This window comes from Lissotriton vulgaris, unplaced genomic scaffold (genome assembly GCF_964263255.1).
Source record: "Lissotriton vulgaris unplaced genomic scaffold, aLisVul1.2 SCAFFOLD_721, whole genome shotgun sequence".
NCBI lineage: Eukaryota > Metazoa > Chordata > Amphibia > Caudata > Salamandridae > Lissotriton > Lissotriton vulgaris.
In genome coordinates this window covers 669,351-689,838 of record NW_028246456.1, presented here as the reverse complement: position 1 = coordinate 689,838, position 20,488 = coordinate 669,351, and the positions used below count along the sequence as shown (strand labels likewise).

General features: G+C 54.0%; 1 protein-coding gene across 5 annotated transcripts in view; it reads left to right on the top strand.

The window, feature by feature from the left end:
- CYRIB (CYFIP related Rac1 interactor B) overlaps positions 1-20,255 on the top strand; it is a 259,856-nt gene extending 239,601 nt beyond the window's left edge. For 4 of the 5 annotated variants that reach the window (XM_086949380.1, XM_086949382.1, XM_086949381.1 and 1 more), the window contains one exon: positions 19,471-20,255. In XM_086949380.1, the coding sequence (XP_086805506.1) occupies positions 19,471-19,534 (64 nt within the window). In that variant the 3' untranslated portion in view covers positions 19,535-20,255. The remainder of the gene's footprint in view (positions 1-19,470) is intronic. The other variant, XM_086949384.1, reaches the window with a different exon arrangement.
- Positions 20,256-20,488: the final 233 nt, after the last annotated feature.

Below are 20,488 nucleotides of genomic sequence, written 5' to 3'. Positions count from 1 at the left end.
TGGACCTTTCAATTTCTTCAGTCTCAAACCTCAAGCGCTGTACAGCATAATTAGGGGCATAATTCCTGGTATTATCTCCACTCTGAGGGACACTATATATTTGCTAAAAGTGGGCGATCCAGGCCTCATCAGTGATGTTACAGTCTAACACAGTGTTAACATTGTTTTCAAATAGTGGCTGATTTATAACTTCCCAAAATCTGGAGCTATTTTTCAAGACTTCAGGTGACAGCAAATCAGTCCACGCCTCATCCCGTAGTTCCCTTTTTCTGTTAAGTACAGCTTGTTTGTATTCAGCTCTATTTTGGGCTACCAGTCTCTTATCCCGTGGAGTTGTCTTCAGGGATTTCAGGAGTGCGGCATGAGCAGAAGAACACTTTTTGTCAAACCATCTGTGCTCCCTATGAGGTTTGCGTTTATCCCTGTCAACTTTTGGTTTATATGTGCACAAATAACATCAAAAGCATGTATTATGGTTGGTCCAAGTCCTGAATCATCTAAACCTATATTTATCTCGGCACCTGCGTACGTTAAAATTTCTGTTGTAAAGGCCTCAGGGACAACTTTTCCCCATTTTAATTTCCTACCTTGGTCCGTTGATGTGACCTCTCGTTGACCTTTTGGGGTCAGATCTTAAAGTCAATGCACCCACCGCTGCTAGTTCGATTATCACAGGATTATGGTCGCTGAAGGTAGAGACCTCTATAAAGTACCTAAAAACCAAACCTAACATAAAGGAAGTTAAAAAAATATAATCAATGACTGTGCCCGAGTCTCCATCCCTCCCTTTAAAAGTGGGGATCCTTTGTCCTACCTCGCTACACACTCATTGTGATATATTTTGGTGGAACCGTGTGCGAATGCCTTCGGGCTTCAAGATTTGCACGTCATGTGGGGGTCTTATGTCGGCGACGGACCCTCACCTCACCTCATTTGCATGTGGTGTTTGGGGTAAGATCACGGCACCACTGATTGTGAGGCATGCCAACAGTTGAAGCTGAAGTCACGGCGGGATCGCCGGATGAAACTACTCTCTGCGTGTCTCTCAAGGTCGGCTTCATCCCCTCGATCAGCCTTGGCAGACTGTTTTAGAAACGCCCGTCGTCGGCATCCTCATCCCTCCGCTGTCGTGAGAGCGTCGCTCCCCGGTGGGTAAGTGTCGCAGCTTGTCCCCGAGGGCTGGTGTCCGGCCTGCCGGGGGCGTGGGCTCTCTGCGGGTGATGCGGACCTGCGTGTTGGCCCCCTATCCACCGTTTCCTGGTGAAGGGTCGTCGAGAGTCCAAATGAAGACCTATGCGGCGGCCTTGCAGGCCTCGCTGGCGTCTCCTCCTTCCCCATCTGGGGCGTCAGTGGATCCCTTGCCTTGCGCTGGGCCCTCCGCGTCGCCGGTGGCTCCGGCGCCGACTGGTTCGGCTCCAACTGGTTCGGCTCCAGGCTTGGAGGACGTGGTGCTGTTGGGGTGCGGCCCTTCGGGGGTCCCTCCTTCGGATAAGGAGGGACCCCCGAAGGGCCGCACCCCAACAGCACCACGTCCTCCAAGCCTGGAGCCGAACTAGTCGGCGCCGGAGCCTCTACTTTGCCGCAAACTCCCGCGGGAGTCTCTGTGGTGTCGCGGCAGGTCACCGGGGCTCCAGTCGCATCCCCGAGCCCCGCTTGGCTCTCTGGACATGAGACTGCCTTGTCCATGGCTGAGCTGACGCCGCCGAGGCGCCTGCTGGACCGGGCGGCACAACAGGGGTCAGGGGACCTTCCCCGTCCCGCTTTGAGTTGAGCCTGGATGGGGACCCCTCATCCTCCTCCGGGCCCCTCTCGTCCCTCCACGCAGGCGGCTGCCTCATCAAAGGGCGAGTCGGAGGTTAAATCTGACCTGTTGGCGCCGCATTGGTCGGCGGGCCACCTCTGTCACATTCTGGGCCGAAGCTGGCAGAGGGCTTAGTTTCACTCCCCTGGTCCCTCTCGTCCCTACACGCTGGCGGCTGCCTCGTCTGAGGTAGAGTCTGCATTGTTCCGGCACCGCCCTGTGGCCACTTCGGCCCCGCTCCGATCCCTGGCGCGGTGTGACTTGGAGCAGCCCAATCGGGCGTTTCCTTCGGCGCTGGATGGTGATGACGTCCTGCCTCAGGCGGCGGACTCTACGTCACCAGACAGGCGTCAAGTCACGGATTAGTCATCGGACGCTTCCTCTTCTCCAAAGGTTTGGTGCCTACTGGTGTCATCCTCCCCGGAGACAGGCCGCCGCGTGGTGGCTTTTTCACCCGTGTCCTTGAAGGGCGGCTCCCCGCCATTCCCAGATGTTCGCCAGAGGAGCGACAGGTCCCCCACTCTTCGGTACCTTCTGACTTCCAGGTCTGGCCTTTGCCTGCCTCGCTTGGCTTCGGGGACAGCCGCCTTAGTTTACAGCCGTCGCCCATGGAGGAGCTGCTTTCTCTGCCGCGGGGCCCTATGGAGTCGGGTGCGGCCTTCGCCCAGGCAGTGTCCACAGCTGTGGGTATACTGCACATGGGTGACCCGATTGCGCATTTCCCAGCGGTTCTCCACCAGGGCTCTGGTCGGAGGGAGCTATTGCTTTCCTTTGAGGGTTTGCTCCTTTCTTCCCTGATGGGGGCTTGGCGGCGCCCCGCCTTAGGGGATCCGGAGCCTCAACACCTTCTGCACCAGCAACTTCCGGCGCTGCGTGACCAGGCATGTCTTTCCCTCCACCCCACTGCCTCAAGTCCACTTTTACGGACTGCTTTTCCCTCCCTGCCGCCACTGTTGACTCCACCATCCCGGGAGGCCCGCTGGCTGGACCCTTGGGGGCGCACCATGTTTGCCTCGACCAGCGATGCCCTGTTGGCCATTAACACCTTGTGTGTTGGCTAGGGCCACCTCTTGTTTGTGGGACTCGGCTGGGTATCGGCCGCTTCACAAGAGACTGTTCAGGTGGACTTAACAGCATCATGCGTTGGATGGCCGGGAGCTAGCAGCGTTTATTCTCGTCTCCGCTCTGGACATCTCGGAAATGCTGAGCCGAGCCATGGCTTCCTCAGTTGCCTTCTGTCGCCATGCTTGGCTTCGGGACGGCTTGTTCCCTGAAAATGTTCGGGAGCGGCTGATTGATTTTCTATTCAATGGCCCCCTGTTATTCCATGCCCCGGCAGACTCTGCCATCCAAAGGCTCCGTCCTCCTCCCCCTCCTCAGTGACTGCTGAGTTAAGCTGGTTCTGGACCTTCATTTGGGCAAGTTTCCCTTGCTGTGGGGTGTGTTTTATGGCCACTCGAGTCCTCCTTGCTGGGACTGTGGCTTTGTTGGCTGCTGGACGGCCCTTTTGTTGACTGCGTGTTTTTGCTTTAGTCATATGCACAGACTTGACCCTGAGATTAGGCCTTCTGTTTTTCTCTTGGGCTGCTTGACGAGACCCTTGTGGGTTTTTTTTTTCTCCGTGGCTCTTTTGTTTTTTCCTCTGCTGCGGAAGTTCCTTCCAAAGAGGGTTCCCATGTCTTGGGACTTAACTTACCCTATGTGGGGTAGTGGTAGCTGTTAAATAGCTTGCACTCTGCTAGGGAGTTCTGGTCGCCTTCGGGCCTCTGCAATCCAGGGCGTTTATGTATGTTGCTGAATCTTCTTTGGGTCGTGTGTGCGGACCCCTTGTAGTAGTGTGTCGGGCATTTCCTCGCCTTCATGCTCCTGTCCTGGAGGCTGGGAGGGTTCTGTGTTTCTCTCTTTGTCAGGCGTAGCCGCCCGGTCTACCTGGGGCCCCGGGTGGTTCTTCCTGTTTACGGCGGCTTATTACTGCTGACGCCGCTCGGTCTGGTCTGTTGGTATGGTGGGCTCACCTTCTTTTCCCTAGTTTCCTTGGTCCCTCTAGGCTTTTCTTCTTCAGTGTCCTGATGTTGGATGGAAGCTATGTTGCCTTGTAGCGGCGTGGGGTGCTGCAGCCTCCCTGGCCTTGCCCTTGGTTCCTCCGTTGAGAATGAACGGGCTTCTTCTAAATTCTTTCTTCCCACATCCCTCTTTGGGTCGGTGGTGTTCTGCTTGTGGGGGTTCCCCCTTGCCTAGGAGGACGGGGCTCTTCGCCCTGTCCATTGGACTAGTCCCCTGTGGGACCCTCTGTTATGTCCAGACTGGTGGGGTCCTTCCAAAGACCCTTCTTCCCCGTGGGTATGGCTAAGGTATCTATTCTACGTTATGGAATCTGCGGCTAGTTGTATCTATCAGATGTACGAGTTGCTTACCTTCGGTAACAATGTATCCGTTAGAGGCGATTCTAGCCGCAGATTCCTTCACTGCCCGTCTTTCCTCCCCGTTCTGTGGGGACCTTTGGCTTCTGCACTCGCCTCCCAGTCGGTGCCAATTATGTCTACTGTGAGTGCATACTTTCGTTCTTTGACAGGTTGATTTGTCTTTTTCTGGAATCTCTCCTCCTCTTTGACACTTTGGAGGAGGGGTCTATAGGTAGTCCTGTGCCCCTCTGCTCTGGTTACTCCGGGGTTGAGGCTTGCCTTTACTCTCGTCCCTCCCCTTCCGCCCTCTTTGTTACGTGTCCTGGCCCCTCTGCTACCCTCTGGGTTTGGATCATTTGGCCGTGACCTGCCCTGGCTCCCCTGGGGGGGTTGTCGCACTCTGTGCTGGGATTGCTTTGGAGGTCTTTCGTTCCCGGTTTGTCTTGGAACTGGCTCCCCTTCATGGGTCTTGGTCGGGGTTGTAGTCCTGCTACATGTTGTTTTTTTTTTTAAATAGGTTTGTCATAGCAAGGTCATCATTACACTTATATTCACTCCGTCACTTCATTGTTGCAGAATATATTACGGTGCCAACATCTTATCAACAATGGAACAACTTTTTCCGTTTACTTTGTTTAGTACTGTGCGCCCCCCCCCCCCATGACAAGAAATACTATTACAAGTTTACTTTTGTTTCAATTTTTGCATCAACTAAACTCCTCCCTCCAACCGCCCCCCCCCCCTCCTCCCCCCCCCTCCGGCACTCACATATGATATAGAGTTTTCTCATGCGAGCAATGTCCATTCCTTTATATTCCGTGATGTAATATACATTAGTCGTACAATTCTCATGTTACAATGCAACTGCAAGGTATGATGTATTCACAGTCTGCAACCTGTACTACGTGCATGTGGCTCATGGCGGAGTGTGTCCGGCACCCTACGCATGAGCCCTCACCTGTCCTTGCCAGTTTACCGCCATTGCCATTATCGGCCTAAGTATTCATTCAATATGCGCCTTTGCGCACGCTTCAAACTCTGCTACCACTGAGTTCCAGTCTAGGGAAATCGGGGTTTTGCGTAGGCCCCTTCGCTCCTTTCTTTGTAGCTCCTGGCCCTCTGCCTTTCCCCAGCGCAACACCTCGCTACACCATGACTCCACACTCGGCGGTTTCACCGACTTCAATTTCATTGCTATCGACCTCTATGCTAATAACGGCGCCAGGTCTACAAATCTAGTGGCCACACTCCTCTTCTTTTCTTTGTGTCCCATTCCCAGTATGTTGTATAGTGTTGAGTCATAGAGTCTGCCTGGGGCGATCTCGGCTAAGATGTGATGGATTGTGACCCAGTAGTATCCCAACTTAAAGCAGTTCCAAAACATATGTAGCATACCTGCGTCATCACGGTGACATCTGGGGCATTGGCTGGACGCCTCAGGGAACATCACGTGTAGTCTGTGGGGGGGGGGTTAGGTATGCCCTATGGACAATCATTTGTTGAATGAATTTGAATTTAGGGTTGCGTGACACTTTATTGGGCAGCTTTAGTACCTTTTCCCAGTCCTTATCACCAATGTCTCCACCCGTGTCACCCTCCCAACGTGTGCAAAGGGGCTGTAGCGGGAAGCTTTACTCGCTCTGATGCACCTAGTGAGCCACTTTGTTAAATGGCTGCCCGATCCCATTAGATATTGCTTAGTGAGCAGGGCAGTCGTTGTCGGTTCCACACCTTCTCTCGCCCAATGTGTGGATATATAGTGTGTGACTTGTGCATGTTATAAAAACAACGACCGCGGCGTCTGGTGCAACTGCATGAAGTCTGTATGTGTAAGAAGTCTGCCCTCCAAGAAAAAGTCCCCCACTTGTGTTACCCCAGCCTCGTGCCACGATTTCAGTTTACGCTCCGTGAGCGTGCCAGTTCCTAGGGGGATGTCCAAAAGGGGTATCGTGGGAGCATAAGCCTGTCGTCCGCTAGTGTACCTGAGCGCTGCCCTCCACTGTTGGATCGCAAGCTTAAGCAAGGGAGGGGCCGATTCTGGTATTTTTGCTTTGGGGAGCAACAGTCGTGTATACATCCCCCATTCCTGTCCGCCTCCGTCATGTTCAATTCGTGCACATTACGTCCTGCTAGCCAGTAAGCTAACCACTGAAGCTGGCAAGCATAGCCATATGCTATCAGATCGGGGACTCCCATACCTCCACCGTCTGTTGGCAATTGTAGTTTAGCTAGACTTATGCGTTTCCTGCCCGTACCCCATACCAATTCCGTCAGCAGCCTGTGTAGATGTTTAAAGAAGGCCATGGGCACCAGGACGGACAAGTTCGTGAAGAAATATATCAGTCTGGGCACGACCACCATTTTCGGAATCGCCACTCTGCCTACAACCGACAACGGCAGAGTGTTCCAGAAGCGTACTTGTGGCTTTAGTGCACTAAGGGCCTTACCCAGATTACCCTCCTGTAGATCCTGTGCATCCCTAAGTATTTGAAGGTTACTGGCGCTAATTCGAACTTGTATGGTGCAAACTGTATGTGCATGTCTTCCATGGGCCTGTGAAAACTATACCCGTATGATTTGGATGCATTAATCGCGAGTCCCGATAACCCTCTAAACACCTCCGATATCTGCTCTAGCGGGCTTGTTACATCGTGAAGGAACAGCAGTATATCATCCACGTATGCAGAGATGATATGGTGGGCGGTAAGTCTGACGATCCCCATGGTATCCGCCAACGTGCGGACTTGTATCATCAGGGGCTCCAGGGCTATTATAGAGAGTAAGGGCTATAGTGGGCATCCCTGCCGCATTCCCTTTGCAATCGCAAGTTGGGCAGAGATGCATCTATTGGTCCTAACGCGCGCTGTGGGCTTGTGGTAAAGTACAGCGATCCAATTTATATAATCCTGCGGGATGCCGAATTTGCCCAATACTGCCAGCATATAATCCCATTTTAGGGAATCAAAGGCCTACTTAAGGTCCAGTGATATACACCCTTCATTATTCTCCCCCTCCCTCCCCTCGGGCCATTAGTTGTCTGTCTCCTCAGGTTCATTGCGGTGCTCCTGCCTGGTACAAATCCGCATTGGTCTGGGTGTATCATATCTGGTATATATTGCGACAGTCGAGTTGCCAATATTTAACTAAGGATTTTATAATCAGTGTTTAGCAGCGAGAGGGGCCTGTAATTCTCTACTTGTAGCGCTTCTCTCCCTGGCTTCAGCATTGACACTATCAGTGCCTGTAGCGTCGACTCTGGCAGTACGCCACTTTCCAGCGCTTCTCTGTAAAGCGCAAGGAGGCGGGGGCCAGGAGGTCAATATAAGTCAGATAGAATTCCGCCGGTAGCCCGTCCGAGCCCGGTGCTTTGTTCCTCGCAGTGCTTTTATGGCCTGCCTAACTTCTGCCAGGGTGATGGGCTTAGAGAGATCGTGTTGTTGCATATCTGTCAGTTGTGGGATGCATGTGTCAGTCAGGAAGGACTCTAATTCCGGTTCTGAGAGCGGCGCGTGTGGGCCGTACACGTCTGCGTAGTATGTCCGGAACGTATCATTTATATCTAATTGGGTCCACACTATACCTCCAGCCTGGTCATACACCTCGGTTATAGGGACACTGCCTGGGGCATTGCGCGTCAGGCGTGCCAGCAGAGCACCCGCTCTGTCAGCCTGCGTATGCATCCTATTTGTGTATTCCCTATAATCTATTAACCTTAGTTCTTCCAAAAGTTCAGCGTGTTGGATATGAGCCTCCTGTAATTGTGTGAGGCCTCTTGTACTTGTGTGAGGTTACCGTCGGTGCCTGCCGCCTCACCTTCCACACCGCTAGGCTTCCCTCTACTGCCCTCAACTTCTCCAGTATTAGGCGCTTCACTCCTACTTTAGTATTAAATCTGTTTATTCAGAGCAAAATGTTTACCGACCTGTGCTCAAAGGTGCACCGGCCACTCCGTTACAATGCTTGGATGAAATCATAATGGGCACAGCGAACAGTCCGGATCATTAAACACAGCAAGCCGCCTACAACCCAGAAGGGCCGGCCGCGTCAAAAGGTAGTGCAACGTGTCGGAAGCCGAAAGTAGCTAAGCCTTCAATTCAAACCCCAAACAACCCCCCCAAACGACCCCCCCAACCCATCCAAACTACCCCCCCCCCCCGTCCCATCCCCCACCCCCTTCTTGTCCGTCCAGTGATCCTCCCAAAACCCCAACCAGCCTAGCCATCCGCGAGGGACAGTTTCTAAATCTGTCCATTCTGAGCTCTACGCCTGCAAGTCTTCTTCTTTCGTTCTGGTAGCGGGGTGTCCGCGAGGTGCAACAGTCGCAGGTATCGGGGGCAACTCAGCTCCCGAAATTCCCCGTTGAGCAAAGACAAGAATGGCCTCCAGATATCTGCAAACTCCTCGCCCTGCCGCTGTCAGGGACAGCTTCTCCATCCCCAAAACTGTCCAAAGTCTGTGTAGCCAGCCCAGATGAATAGGGGGCTGGGGGTCTCTCCATCGTGCTACAATGTTCTGTACCGCGGCACCCAGTGCTATGGCAATCAACCTCCCCCGCATGGATTTCAAGGGGTACATTAGTGCATTCGGCAGACCAAGGAGGATATAGGCCGGGAACCTAGGGAGTTGGGTGTTCAAGTGTGCGTCTACAAGGTCTAGAATGGTGTCCCAGTAATGCCGCAGCTTCGCGCAGTCCCAAAGTAGGTGTACGAGTGTACCCCGTTCCCCACATCCTCTCCAACATCGATCGCTGGTCTTGGGATCCCAGCGATGGATACGCGCCGGAGTATGGTACCAATACATGGCCACTTTAGTCAGGGTTTCGGTGAGGCCGGTGTGATAGGCCGAGTGTCTGGCTCTGTGGTAAATTCCCTCCCACTCCTTCCGCTTAAGTTGCCTCCCCAGGTCCTCCTCACACCTGGCTTTCCCCGGATGGTAGGTGTATATGTGAGGGAGGAGCAAGTGTTGGTACAGGTCGGAAAGCAGTTTTTTCTCTGACTTGCGCGTGAGGAGCCATTTCTCATAGGGAGTAAGGAAACGCTGCGCCCCTGGCCGAATTGAAGGCAGGAGGACCCAGTGCCGGACCTGCAAATACTGGAGCCTGTCCGCCTCCTGGATCCCGTAGTCCTCTTTCACTTTCTGAAAAGAGAGGACGCCGTCCAGATTGAACATATGTCCCACCTCTCTACAGGGAGTGGACCTCCATGCTTTATAACACTGTGGGTCAAGGCCCGGGGTGAAGTCGGGATTCCCGAATATGGGCGTCAGCGGAGATGGAAACGAAGTGAGTTCACTACGGACTGCCACTTGATCCCAAACCTTCATCACCGTGCTTGTGATGTAGGAAGCGTAGAGGTTGGGGGGCCCATGGCATCGCGGCAGGAAGGGTACACCCTGGAGCGGTCGACCAGCGACCGCCTGGTCCTGGAAGAGCCAGTGTTTGCTAGACTCCAGCTGATACCATTCGACCAGGGTGCGCATCTGTGCCATCTGAAAGTACAGTGGGAGATCTGGCATGCCCACGCCACCATGTGCAGGTGGGAGAGTCGCTATCCGCTGCTTGAAGCGGGGGCGTCGTCCATTCCAGATATAGCGTGTCAGATCCGCCTGCGTTTTCTGGAGCCAGTCCGTCGGGGGGCGCAAGGGCAGGGTCTGGAAGATGTATAAAATTTGCGGCAGAAGGGTCATCTTGACAGCTGCGATACGTCCAAGCCAGGAAAGCGTAAAGCGATTCCACTTCCTCAACGTCTGTTATTTGTGCGCTCAACTTGGTGTAATTGGCTTCCGTTGTTCCCCGCACCGTCGGCGCCAGTAAAACCCCTAAGTAGGGGACTGTGGAAGCGGACCACTGCAGAGCGAACTCAGCCTTGGCGTCTGCGAATACGTCGGGGGGCAGGGACACATTCAGGGCCACTGACTTCCCCACGTTAATTTTAAAGCCCGAGGCCTGCGCAAAGGAGTGTAATTCCACAAAAAGCGCTCGCAAAGACTGCATAGGGTCCATCAGGGAGAGCAGGACATCATCAGCATACAGGCTGATCTTGTGCGTATCGCCCCCAAAGGGGATGCCCTTAATGCGCTGGTGATGCCTGACTCTCTGCGCCAGTGGCTCCATATAGAGCGCAAACAGGAGAGGGGAGAGTGGGCATCCCTGCCTGGTCCCCCTACCTATCGGGAAGTGCGGGGAGGTGTGGCCGTTGACCCGTACCGTCGCGGTGGGCTGACGATAGCAATTAAATATCCGATTCCGGGTAATCTCTCCGAGGCCGAATCTCTGGAGCACCTGGTCCAGGTAGGGCCAGTGCACCCTGTCGAATGCTTTTTCAGCATCGATCGCCAGGAGCATGCATCCCGGTCTCATGCGTGAGCCCGCCTCAATAAGGTGGAGCAAACAAAACAGGTGATGGACCGAATGTGGATCAATGTCACACATTCACCCCAGTCAAAAGATCTGGGCCCAAATCCATTGTTTTTTTGCACTCCACACCACCCTGGGTTAGACAATGGCGATATGTTTCCCCCATCTTTCTTGCCCTTCATTAGGGGCATATATGGAGCCTATGAGTAGTGTCTGACCTGCCACCTGAAAGCTAAGGAGTAGCAGTCTGCCTTTAACCTCTGCCTCCCTCTGCAGCACTCGCCCCTGGAAGAACCGCGCCACCAGTATGGCCACCCCAGCTACTTTCTTGGACGCGGAGGAGAAGTGTTGCACCGGGAAGGCGCGGGACCTAAGTCTGTGGTGGTCCTTGGATAGCAAGTGCGTCTCCTGCAGGAGGCAGATGTCCGCCTGTGAGCGCTCTAACAGGGAGCGGATCGCCCTGCGCTTGTTAGGGCTATTAAGTCCCCTGACATTCAGGGAGAGGATAGTCAGTGGAGGCATACTACCAGGTGTGGAGTGCTTGCGAGTTCTTGTGCAGTGCGTGTCTGAGGCTCGAGAGGTAAAGGTGCAAGGAAGCCTTCAGATTCGGCGGACAAGAAGGTGCCCCCCCCTCCCATCCCTTCAAAAGTCAGACCCACCCTAACCCCAACCGTCATGCCCCACTCAGCCCAACCCGCCTGGATCCATCCACCCTTCTCCCCCACCTCCCCCAACAGAATCAAAACCTGAAATCAATGAAAATCAACCATTGTCCCGGTCCCGGTGAGTTATACCAGAGCGTAGAAGGTCTCTGCAGGGAACGTCGCAGTGGCGGCGCCACCCCGGCCCCCCTCCCATCAAGGCAATGTGTGATGTGCGACCCCCAGCTTACTGCTCAAGGAGGAATGGCGGTGTCCCTCTCCTCCTCCTGGACCGCTGCTGCTTGTTCCTGGGCAATAGTCGCGGGGTCTGGCCTCAAACGTGCCCCACGATTGCGCCGTCGGCGCACTCTCTGCCAATCCTTCCGGTTGCGATGCGCCGCTCCGTTTTGGGAGCCATGGGGAGACCCCTCCTCTGTTTCCGAGGGGTCTGGCAGGTCGATGCTCAAGAGGGCTCAGGTGCCTCTGAGGGAGCGAAGTTGGTGCAGCTTTCCCTGCCATTTAAAAATGATCCGAAACGGGTGTCCCCAGGAGTACGGAATCTCCTTCTCGCGTAGAAAGGCAGTCACAACTTTAAATTCGCGCCTCTTCTGCAGTGTGATAGCCGACAGGTCCTGGTATAGCACCACATGCACCCCTCGAAATTGCAGAGGTTGCTTCCGTCGGGCCTCCTGGAGGATTCGCTCCTTCAACGGGAAGTCCGGGAGGTAAGCCAGGATATTAGGCGGAGGGGCAGGCCCACCCTGTGGGCCCGATCAATACGAATAGGGAAGTCCTCCGCCTCACCTAGAATCTCCCGAAAGAGGTCTTGCAGATATCCTGTGACGCTATTCCCTTCAGCGTTCTGTGAGACATTCCTGACCCGTATATCATTTCTCCGGGAGCGGTTTTCCAAATCTTCTGCGTGAGCCTGTAGGCCAACCTGCTGCTCCTGAAGGCGTAGGACTTCCTGCTGCAGGTGTACGAGCTCTTCGCTGCGTGCGTGGCCAGTCTCCTCTACCGCTGCCACTCTTTCCCCAGACCATCCAAATCCCGCCGGAGTTCTCGCTGTTCGCCAGCAATGTCCTGTTTAAGAGCCTGGAAGTCTTCCCTGAGAGTGTTGAAGAGCGACTCCAGAAAGGTGCGGGTGATGGGGGCGTCGTGCTCTTCCAGAGGTTGCGTCCCAGTATCAGCCGGGGTGGAGGGGGGCGTTTGAGTTTTCCCCCCCTTTGGTGGTAGGCTTGTGGAGCATATCCGGGATGGTGCGATTAGTCCTGCGACTCGCGTTGGCCATGCTGCCACCAGGGCCCGGACTGCGCCGCACCCAGGCTCAGGGGAAGCTCGCTCTGACCCCCAGATGGTTGCTTGGTCCGCCTACAATAGCCGCAGCCGCCCGCTGCCTCTCCCGGCCTTCACCTCAACAGAGGCCTCGTCCCCTTGGTGTACCCCCTCCCTTTGTGAGCAAGCGTGCCACGTCCAGGCCGGCCTCGTCAAATGTCCACCACTCCTCCCGCCGGGGACTCGAGCTCCCTGTTCCCCGAGTTGGGCAGCCCAGCCCTCACTCCGGTTAGGACCTTCCTATATTCCAAGGCTCTCAGGGCCGCAGTGAGAGCGTGCGGGGGGGTTCTCCTTCTTCGGCACCTTCAGGGGTCCAATCTGCCCAGCCGGCACCCCTAGGTTTAGCCCCAGCTCACTGCTTCAACCTGCTCCCGCCGGGCCAGACGTGCAGGCCCCAGGCCGGTCCCCCAGGCAATCGGTGTGGTATCCTGCCGTGGTCTTCGGGCCCCCTGCGCAGCAGGCAGTCCCTTCGCCAGCAACGAGGCTCCTGTCCTGCCCCCCGGGCCGGCTATAGTTCGCGCTGCCACAGGCCACTCTCTGCACGCGCCCTTCTGAAGCGCGCAATCTCACCTTCTGCTTCGGGGAAGGTCAGGCCCCGCTTATGTGGCCCGGGTGTTGTGGAAGTCACCCCTTCCTCTCCCAGGGTCCGCTGCGCCGCTGCCGGGTCCCGCTGGGTCTCTCCGGCCTCTCAGCCGCACCAGGTCGTCCGTGTCCGCCCTGCTCGCCTAGGCCGAAGCCGGGGCCTCAATTTAGGGCTCCCGCCGGCGAAGGGTGGTGGGCGGGCCGGTCGTCTCTCCCGGCCGCCGCCCGTACCCCGTGGTGTTGCCGGGTCTCCGCGGGCGTCCGCTCCTCGTCAGCCCACTCCAGCAAGGGCCAGGTGCAGCCTCACCGCCCTCAGTATCCTCCGACGTTCTGCCAGCCGGACTTCAGCAGGGTCGGTGACTCGCGCAGATCGGCCCGCCTGCTGGGAGTCGACCGGTCTCCGTGCTCCGCCGCTCAGAGGGCCTCCTCCTCCATCCGGTCCTCCGCTGGGCCAGTAGCTCTCCTCGCTCGCCGCTCCCGCAGTCGACCTCGGGATGGACCTCCGCTCCCGTCGGCCTGAGCCGCTCCCGGGGCCCTCCGCAATGGCGGCCGTTACCCGCTCCGGGCCGGGGCCGCCGCTCTCTCCTCTGTCTCGCTGTGTCAGGCCCAGGGTCACTCATGCCAGCCGCGGTCTCCTGTCTGCTCCGCCGGGCAGAAATCACCCGAGTGGGTGGCCGCCGCTGAAAGAAAAGGGCGAAATCGGGATTCGGGCCGGGGAGCCGAGGCAAACCACGTCCGCCTAGCCCGCCATCTTAGCCACGCCCCTCTTCACTCCTACTTTAGTGCCCATTGCCACTCCGCGCAAAGTTCCCACTCTATTTGCCTGCTGCTGGCAGTGTTTTTGTTCTCTGTGAAATACTTCGTGCAGGCGTCTAGCAGTGAGGATTTGAACACTAGGTCCTCCAGTAAACCTGGCGATAAGCGCCATGTCGGGATGGGAGTGGGTAATCTCCCCCACTGTAAGGTCAGTTCTACCGGATTATGGTCAGACAGTGTCTTACCCATATGTAATACTGAGGTGATCGACCCCCGCAGTGTCCTAGAGCAAAATATGTGGTCGATCCTGGTGTGCAACCTGTGTGGCGGGGAGTAAAACGTGTATTCCCTGTTGTTCGTGTTTAGGACCCTCCATGCATCATCCAGTTCCCATCCGTTTGCCCATTGTGCCAGTGCCATAGCCTGTCTCCTATTATCCGTCGCATGCAGTGGCGGGTGTGACCTGGGGTCCAGAACCGCGTTGCAGTCCCCCCTATCACCCAGTGTTGTCCCACCCAGTCCGACACTACTCCGCTAATGTCATCAAAAATCCTCGATTGCTCCGAATTGGGGGCGTATATACTGCCAAACACTATACACGTGCCATCCAGTTTCCCCCGTATGAACACAACGCCCATTCTTGTCCACCCGTTTCTCCACTAGTGTAAACGGCACACTTTTCCTGATACAGATAGCCGCCCCCCTTGAGAATGCTGAGTATTCTGTGGTGTACAGTTGGCCCTTCCATTTGCGAGCCAGTTTCTCTCCCTCCGCCCTATTCAGGTGTGTTTCTTGTAGGCATGCGATCTGCGTTCGCCTCCTATTCAGCTGCGCCCTTATTCTATGCCTTTTGTGAACCGACTCCATGCCTCTTACATTCCAGGTGCAGAACTGATAGTGGTTAGGTAACGACATGACTTGTATCCTCATCCCCCTTGGACATTGCCCATGCTCCCCTCAAATATGTCAGCAGAATGTACATTTTAAGTGCCATACTTGTGCGTAACTCCCCAACCTTGTGGTCCCCACTCCACAACTGGGCGGGACCAAACCATAGTACCCAACTGGGGTACGAACTAAATGCAGTCATGCCTATGCCTGGGGGGCGTGTGCCCAACCGCTCTCTCTCTGCGGGTAACTTACAAAAGGCCTCCGTTGAACGCCCCATTAGCAACATTTGTCCTGGTTCCCTTTCCCTCCCTCCGTACAGTCTGTCAGAGTCACATAAGGTGGAGAAGTGTGGCTCAATGATTAGAGCGGCAGACCCTGATGCAGAGGTCTAGCCCGGGACCAGGGTTCAATTCCCCGCCATGGCGGGTCTTGGGCTCAAAATTCCACGGACCTGATAAATCTCGCCTCGGTGCCTATTCCAATCATGAAGTCCCACTCTGCAACTCTGGGCAATAGCTTGCTAAATCTCCACAACGGCCCCCACAACGCTAAGGATGCCTGGCCTCCACCTTGGGGGTGCCCAGGAGTGGACGCCTCACAGGGAAAGCCAGGATGGGTTCCACAGCGGTATTCGTACAAGCGCCTTGAGACCCTTGCGGGTGAGTAGTGCGCTATACAAGTATCAATTTACTTATACATTACCAAGTCTCCTCCGTTCCGCCCACTCTCACATGTCCTCTGCCATCTGTGCCTTTATGCGTGGGTACCGGTGCAGACTAGCATCCGTGTCCGATGCCACTGTACTTGAGCTGTCTTGGCTGTTCGACACTGTATCAATGTTTTTGTCGTGCTCTGCCAAGGCGTTAGCCGTAAGCACCACAAGTTTCGTCGAGTTCCCTCCTCCCGATGTCTGTCTTCGGCCATCCCGCGGTGACCCTGCCTCCGGAGCTCCTTTCTGGGCCGAAGTCTTGCCCTCGTTTGTGGATAGCTTCTGGTTCCGCGTTTCCACGTCATTGCCTCCCAATGGGGGCGTTGGGAGCGTCACCTCCATCCATTCAGATGCTTCCTCTGGGTCGTCAAAGAAATAGGACTTGCCACCATGGATAATTTTTAGTCTCACAGGGAAAAAATAACCCATATTTCATATTACAGTATCTCAGGGCACGTTTCACTCCCCAGAAGGACGCCCCGGCTTTCTGTACTGCTTGTGTAAAGTCCGGGTAGATCGAGATGGTCTGGTTGTCGTATTTTAACGCCCCGGCCTCCCTCGCAGATTTCAAGATCGCATCCCTGTCTTTAAAATGCAGAAGGCGTGCTATTAAGGGACGTGGTGGCGCCCCTGGCCTCGGTGGCACTCTGTGCGCTCTTTCAACACAATACATCTGGGTGAGTTCCGCAGGGTGCACTATTGTCTTCAACTCGTCTTCTACGAACCTGGCCAGGTTGGCCCCCTCGCTTCGCTCCGGCACGCCCAAAATGCGGATATTGTTGCGGCGCGAGCGTCCCTCTGCATCATCCACTCTCTCTCAACTCTTTGAGCTGCTTCTCCAATACCTCCAGGCGTTTGGAATGTTCAGTCTGCTATTGGGATGAGGTCGGTCAGGGCGATCTTGTGTTCCGCAACTTTTTCGGCCAATTTCTTATGGTCTTCTTTCAATAGGGAGAGGCCTGTTGACATCGTGTCGATTCTGGCTTCTAGCGCTTCCCTAGAGGCCCTGATTTCCGTCAGGATAAGATCCAGCTTTGCATCCTGTGCACTCACCCCAGTTGGTGGGATTATATAGTCATTGGTGGATGCCAGATGGTCATCCGAGCCAGAGGAACGCGCCGCACCATTGGGGACCGGGTCCGGTTGCCGCAGTCTATTGCGTCCCATTGTGCCCTCCTGTTTCTCACCCCGTAGGCTACCTCTGAGTGTCGTCCGCCTTCCTGCCCGGGGGCAAATGCCTCTTTTGAGGGGCTGCCGGACCTCCACTAGCGCCCTGTCGTGCGGCGGGCGTGCTCTAATGGTGTGCCCTCCTCCAGCGAGATCCTCCACGTTTTCGCCCGTCGTAATCCCGGGCAGCCGCAGGTCAGATAATGCGAGTTTGAGTCCTCCCCTGTATCTCCCGGAGTGTTATGACTCAGGCCCTGCGCCCCACTCTTCAGCGACCTCCAGCTGCCACTCGTCTCTACATCCACAGATGTACCAGGAGCCTGAAGTCTCAGTATGCCGTGCCCCAGCTCCTCCGCCATTATGCCAACCGTTTCTCATTGGCAGGGGTTCGCCAATGGCCAGTGGTACAGTTTTAACAACTATAGAGCGCCGCAATGAGTATATCCCCCGGCCGTAGCGTGCCTCTGTGGGGGGAAGGGGGGGGGGGCGAAGAGGAGGCGGGATGTAAACTGTCTAGGCTCTGCATGGTCGTCCCATATATACCCGACTGTGCATGTATGGCGAATCACCTGTAGCCTGTTCTTTGTCTTCTGGCAGCGTGCCCTCCTTCGTCAGGGACCCGCCTCACCACACGTATCCACAATCAGCCGCCATTCAGTCTTGAGGGGACAGCAGCGTTGTGAACTCCCGGCTTGCCGATGTCCCAGCGCTATGCCTGGCTTCAGTGCCCTCAGCGCGTGTCCACCTTCTCAGCCGGGGCTGGGGTCTCCGTCCCATTTCCGCCCTGGCTGCTGCTCGTCCCCCTTCGGTAGTGGGTCTCCTGCGCGCCCTGGTACGGTCAGCCTTCCCCCACCTCTTTCTGGGCCGTCAGTTGGATGCAGACCTTCACAGGGCCGCCCTTTGTTGAGTCCTGTGCGCGGCACTCCGCATCTTCAGCGCCGAACTCCACATTCTACTCCTGGGTCCGGGCTGGGCCTCCCCCGATTTTATTGCGGTGCGTCCCAGGACCTGCACGCTGGGCCTCTCCCCAAGACCCCCGCCTGACCTGATGTCGATGTCTTCTGTCCCAGCAGGCCTCCGGTGAGTGATCCACTAGTCGTCGGTCATGTGGGGTCGCCGGAGCTGAGCCGGTGCCATCGATGCTTTCCAACAGCCTTGTTCGCACCCTTCCAACGGCCGGCTCTGGGGCGCCTTCGCTCTCGCCGTACGTGCGCCGCGGACCCTCCTCTGCTGCTACATAAATTGGCTATTGTTCACACCCTCAGCACTCTCCACCCATGAGTCCAGGCAAGCTCCGGGGCGTAGGCAGTGCTCCTATGCCAATTTCCGACATTTAACCGTAGGCTGTGCTCCCTCTCACGTGCCGTCAGGCAGCCACTTCCAGTCCGTCACTGCGTAACTGTGGGCCGCGGCTTGTCCCTGCTCTCTAGGCCTCACCGCAGCTCCGACTCAATCAGTCTGTCGGGATGTCCCGGTGTCTTTTACGGCCCATCAACGCCTCAAACAGCCTTACTACGCTTCAGATGTACAGGAGGTAAGGTTGTATACCAGGTTTCAGGATATTTTATCAGTATTTCAGGGGTTTCTCGGAGGGAGCTAACTCATCCCGCGTGTGGCATGCTCGGCTGCTAGCCACGCCCCCCGTAGTCCTGGTACATGTTATGACATTTTGCATATGTTCCTTATCTTAAAGGGGGTACTGTTTTCATAACTGGCAGGGTGGCTGCTCAGGGCTGTGCTCTGTTCTTTCTTATTTCCCTGCTTTTGGGTACTGCAGTGTTGGCACTGCTCCATATGGTGTTCTTCGCCACAGTTCCTTTTTCTTTTCTATTTTTCTGCTGTTTCGCACACTGTTCCCATGCTTCCACAGTTTCTCTGCTGGCTCCGCGTTGTGGTGTGGAAAAGCTCTACGAAGAAAACTGACGTAGGCGCGCCATGGTGGGACTTGTGACCTCGCTGATGTCACGTATGTGGACGATGCCTGGGCGGAGTCGCTGCTGCCGTCCCCCCGGCGCGCAGGGATGCTGTGGCAAAGTTTTCCGGATCCAGTCTCACGCCTAGGGATAATTCAACGTTAAGAAATCTGCGGCTAGAATAGTCTCTACCAGATACATAGTTACCGAAGGTAAGTAACTCGTACATTAATTCAAGTATTCCTGTAGTAGTGTTATGGCCTTTGTGTGATGGCACACTCTCTCTGTACCAGATCTCAAGTATCTGTACTCTCTCTAATGGTAATCCGTTAGTATCCTGTACGATAACAGTGGCATCTTTGCTCTTTGGCCAATCCCCCACTTTACCTGTTTCCATTACCCTGGAGCACTTTTTGGAGGTAAATTTTGCGAAGGACCAAGAAGCATAAAAAGGAATAACTGTGCCAGTGCAACTAAGAGGAAATGTTTTGGTCACAGTGTCCATAGATACCATAACACTGATGGGAGTGTTGGTGGACCTCTTGAAACTGCAAAAAGATACATTGCTTTCCAGTCATTCGTATGCAGCTTTACATTAAATGATTAGCGCATTCTTGTGCATATTAACAGTAAATTTGATGTTCTACTGTACCATACAGTCTCTTTTGTAAATAACATAAGAATGATGAGAAATGCTCGCAACTTAGCAGGATTAAAAATTGTGCAAGCACTTAAGGTGCAGCTCACTGTAATGCTGTTGCTCATTGGGGGCACACAAGAGTGAGTAGCAGGAAGAACACTCAGTTTTTTAACTTCGAAGCTATCGGTGTGTTATTAAAACAGTATTCTAACTATGAAAATGTTGGCATATATATATATATATATAAAACTTATTAAATTTCATCTGTGTGGTTTCAGGTACACAACGAAACATTTGAATGATGAGACTACCTCCAAGCAAATCAAATCGATGCTCCAGTAACTAGGAACTGAGACTTTTACCTGCTGTAGACAAAAGACAGTATTCTGCAATCACTGTTATGCACAGATTTTTTACAAATGGCAACTAGTTTCTTGATCTTGACATACTTTGCCCCTTTGTCCTTCTCATGTAAATCCTCTTGTTTTTAAATGCGCTCATTCTTTTCTGTGCCAAAATCAATGACAAAAAAAGTACATATAAACCCTGGAAAGCATTTATTTTTATTTTTTTACTTTTCAGAATGGTCTTTGAAGTGGCAGCTATTTATGCATGACCTCTGAATTCTTCTATACACTGGAGGATTCCGTGACTTGAACTTTGAACTCACTTTTATTTTCAGGAAAAAAAACTAATATTTAATATTGATTCCTCTGAATGGCAAACAGCCTATTTCCGGTATTTAAAACACGCCACTTGTTTTTCATTTTTTATTCAAGTATTTTCATGTGATGAGAGAAAAATATGAACAGATGTTTAAATTTACTGTTGTACGAAATGGTACTCAGCACAATGATTTTTTTTAAATGAGTAAAATAGCAGTTTTGTTTTAAAAATGTTAGGTTTTGCGTTTAGAGTAATTTTGTAAGGATGTATGTTATTTGTTTAACCTTTAATGAGTAATATTAAATACTGTGATGTGTGTACTGGAATCACGTGTGCATGATCTTGTCAAACGGATGGCTGTGGATAAAGTATTAAAAAGAAGCTTTAATTTTTGTAAGTGTGGTCTGTTTTACTATTATTTTAGAAAAAGTATGAAGCCGCATCTTACTCTTAAACTCATAAAAACATTTTCTCTTGAATAATCTTTCTTGCAACTTGTATTCAAAATCCAGAATTTAGGGCATATTCAGAACTTTCCTCTGTCAAAGCACTTACGGTTTAAGTATTGCTCAGACTGTAAATGGTACGGGTTTGGAGAAGACTTGCAGTAATCGTGCCCAGTGCCGAAAA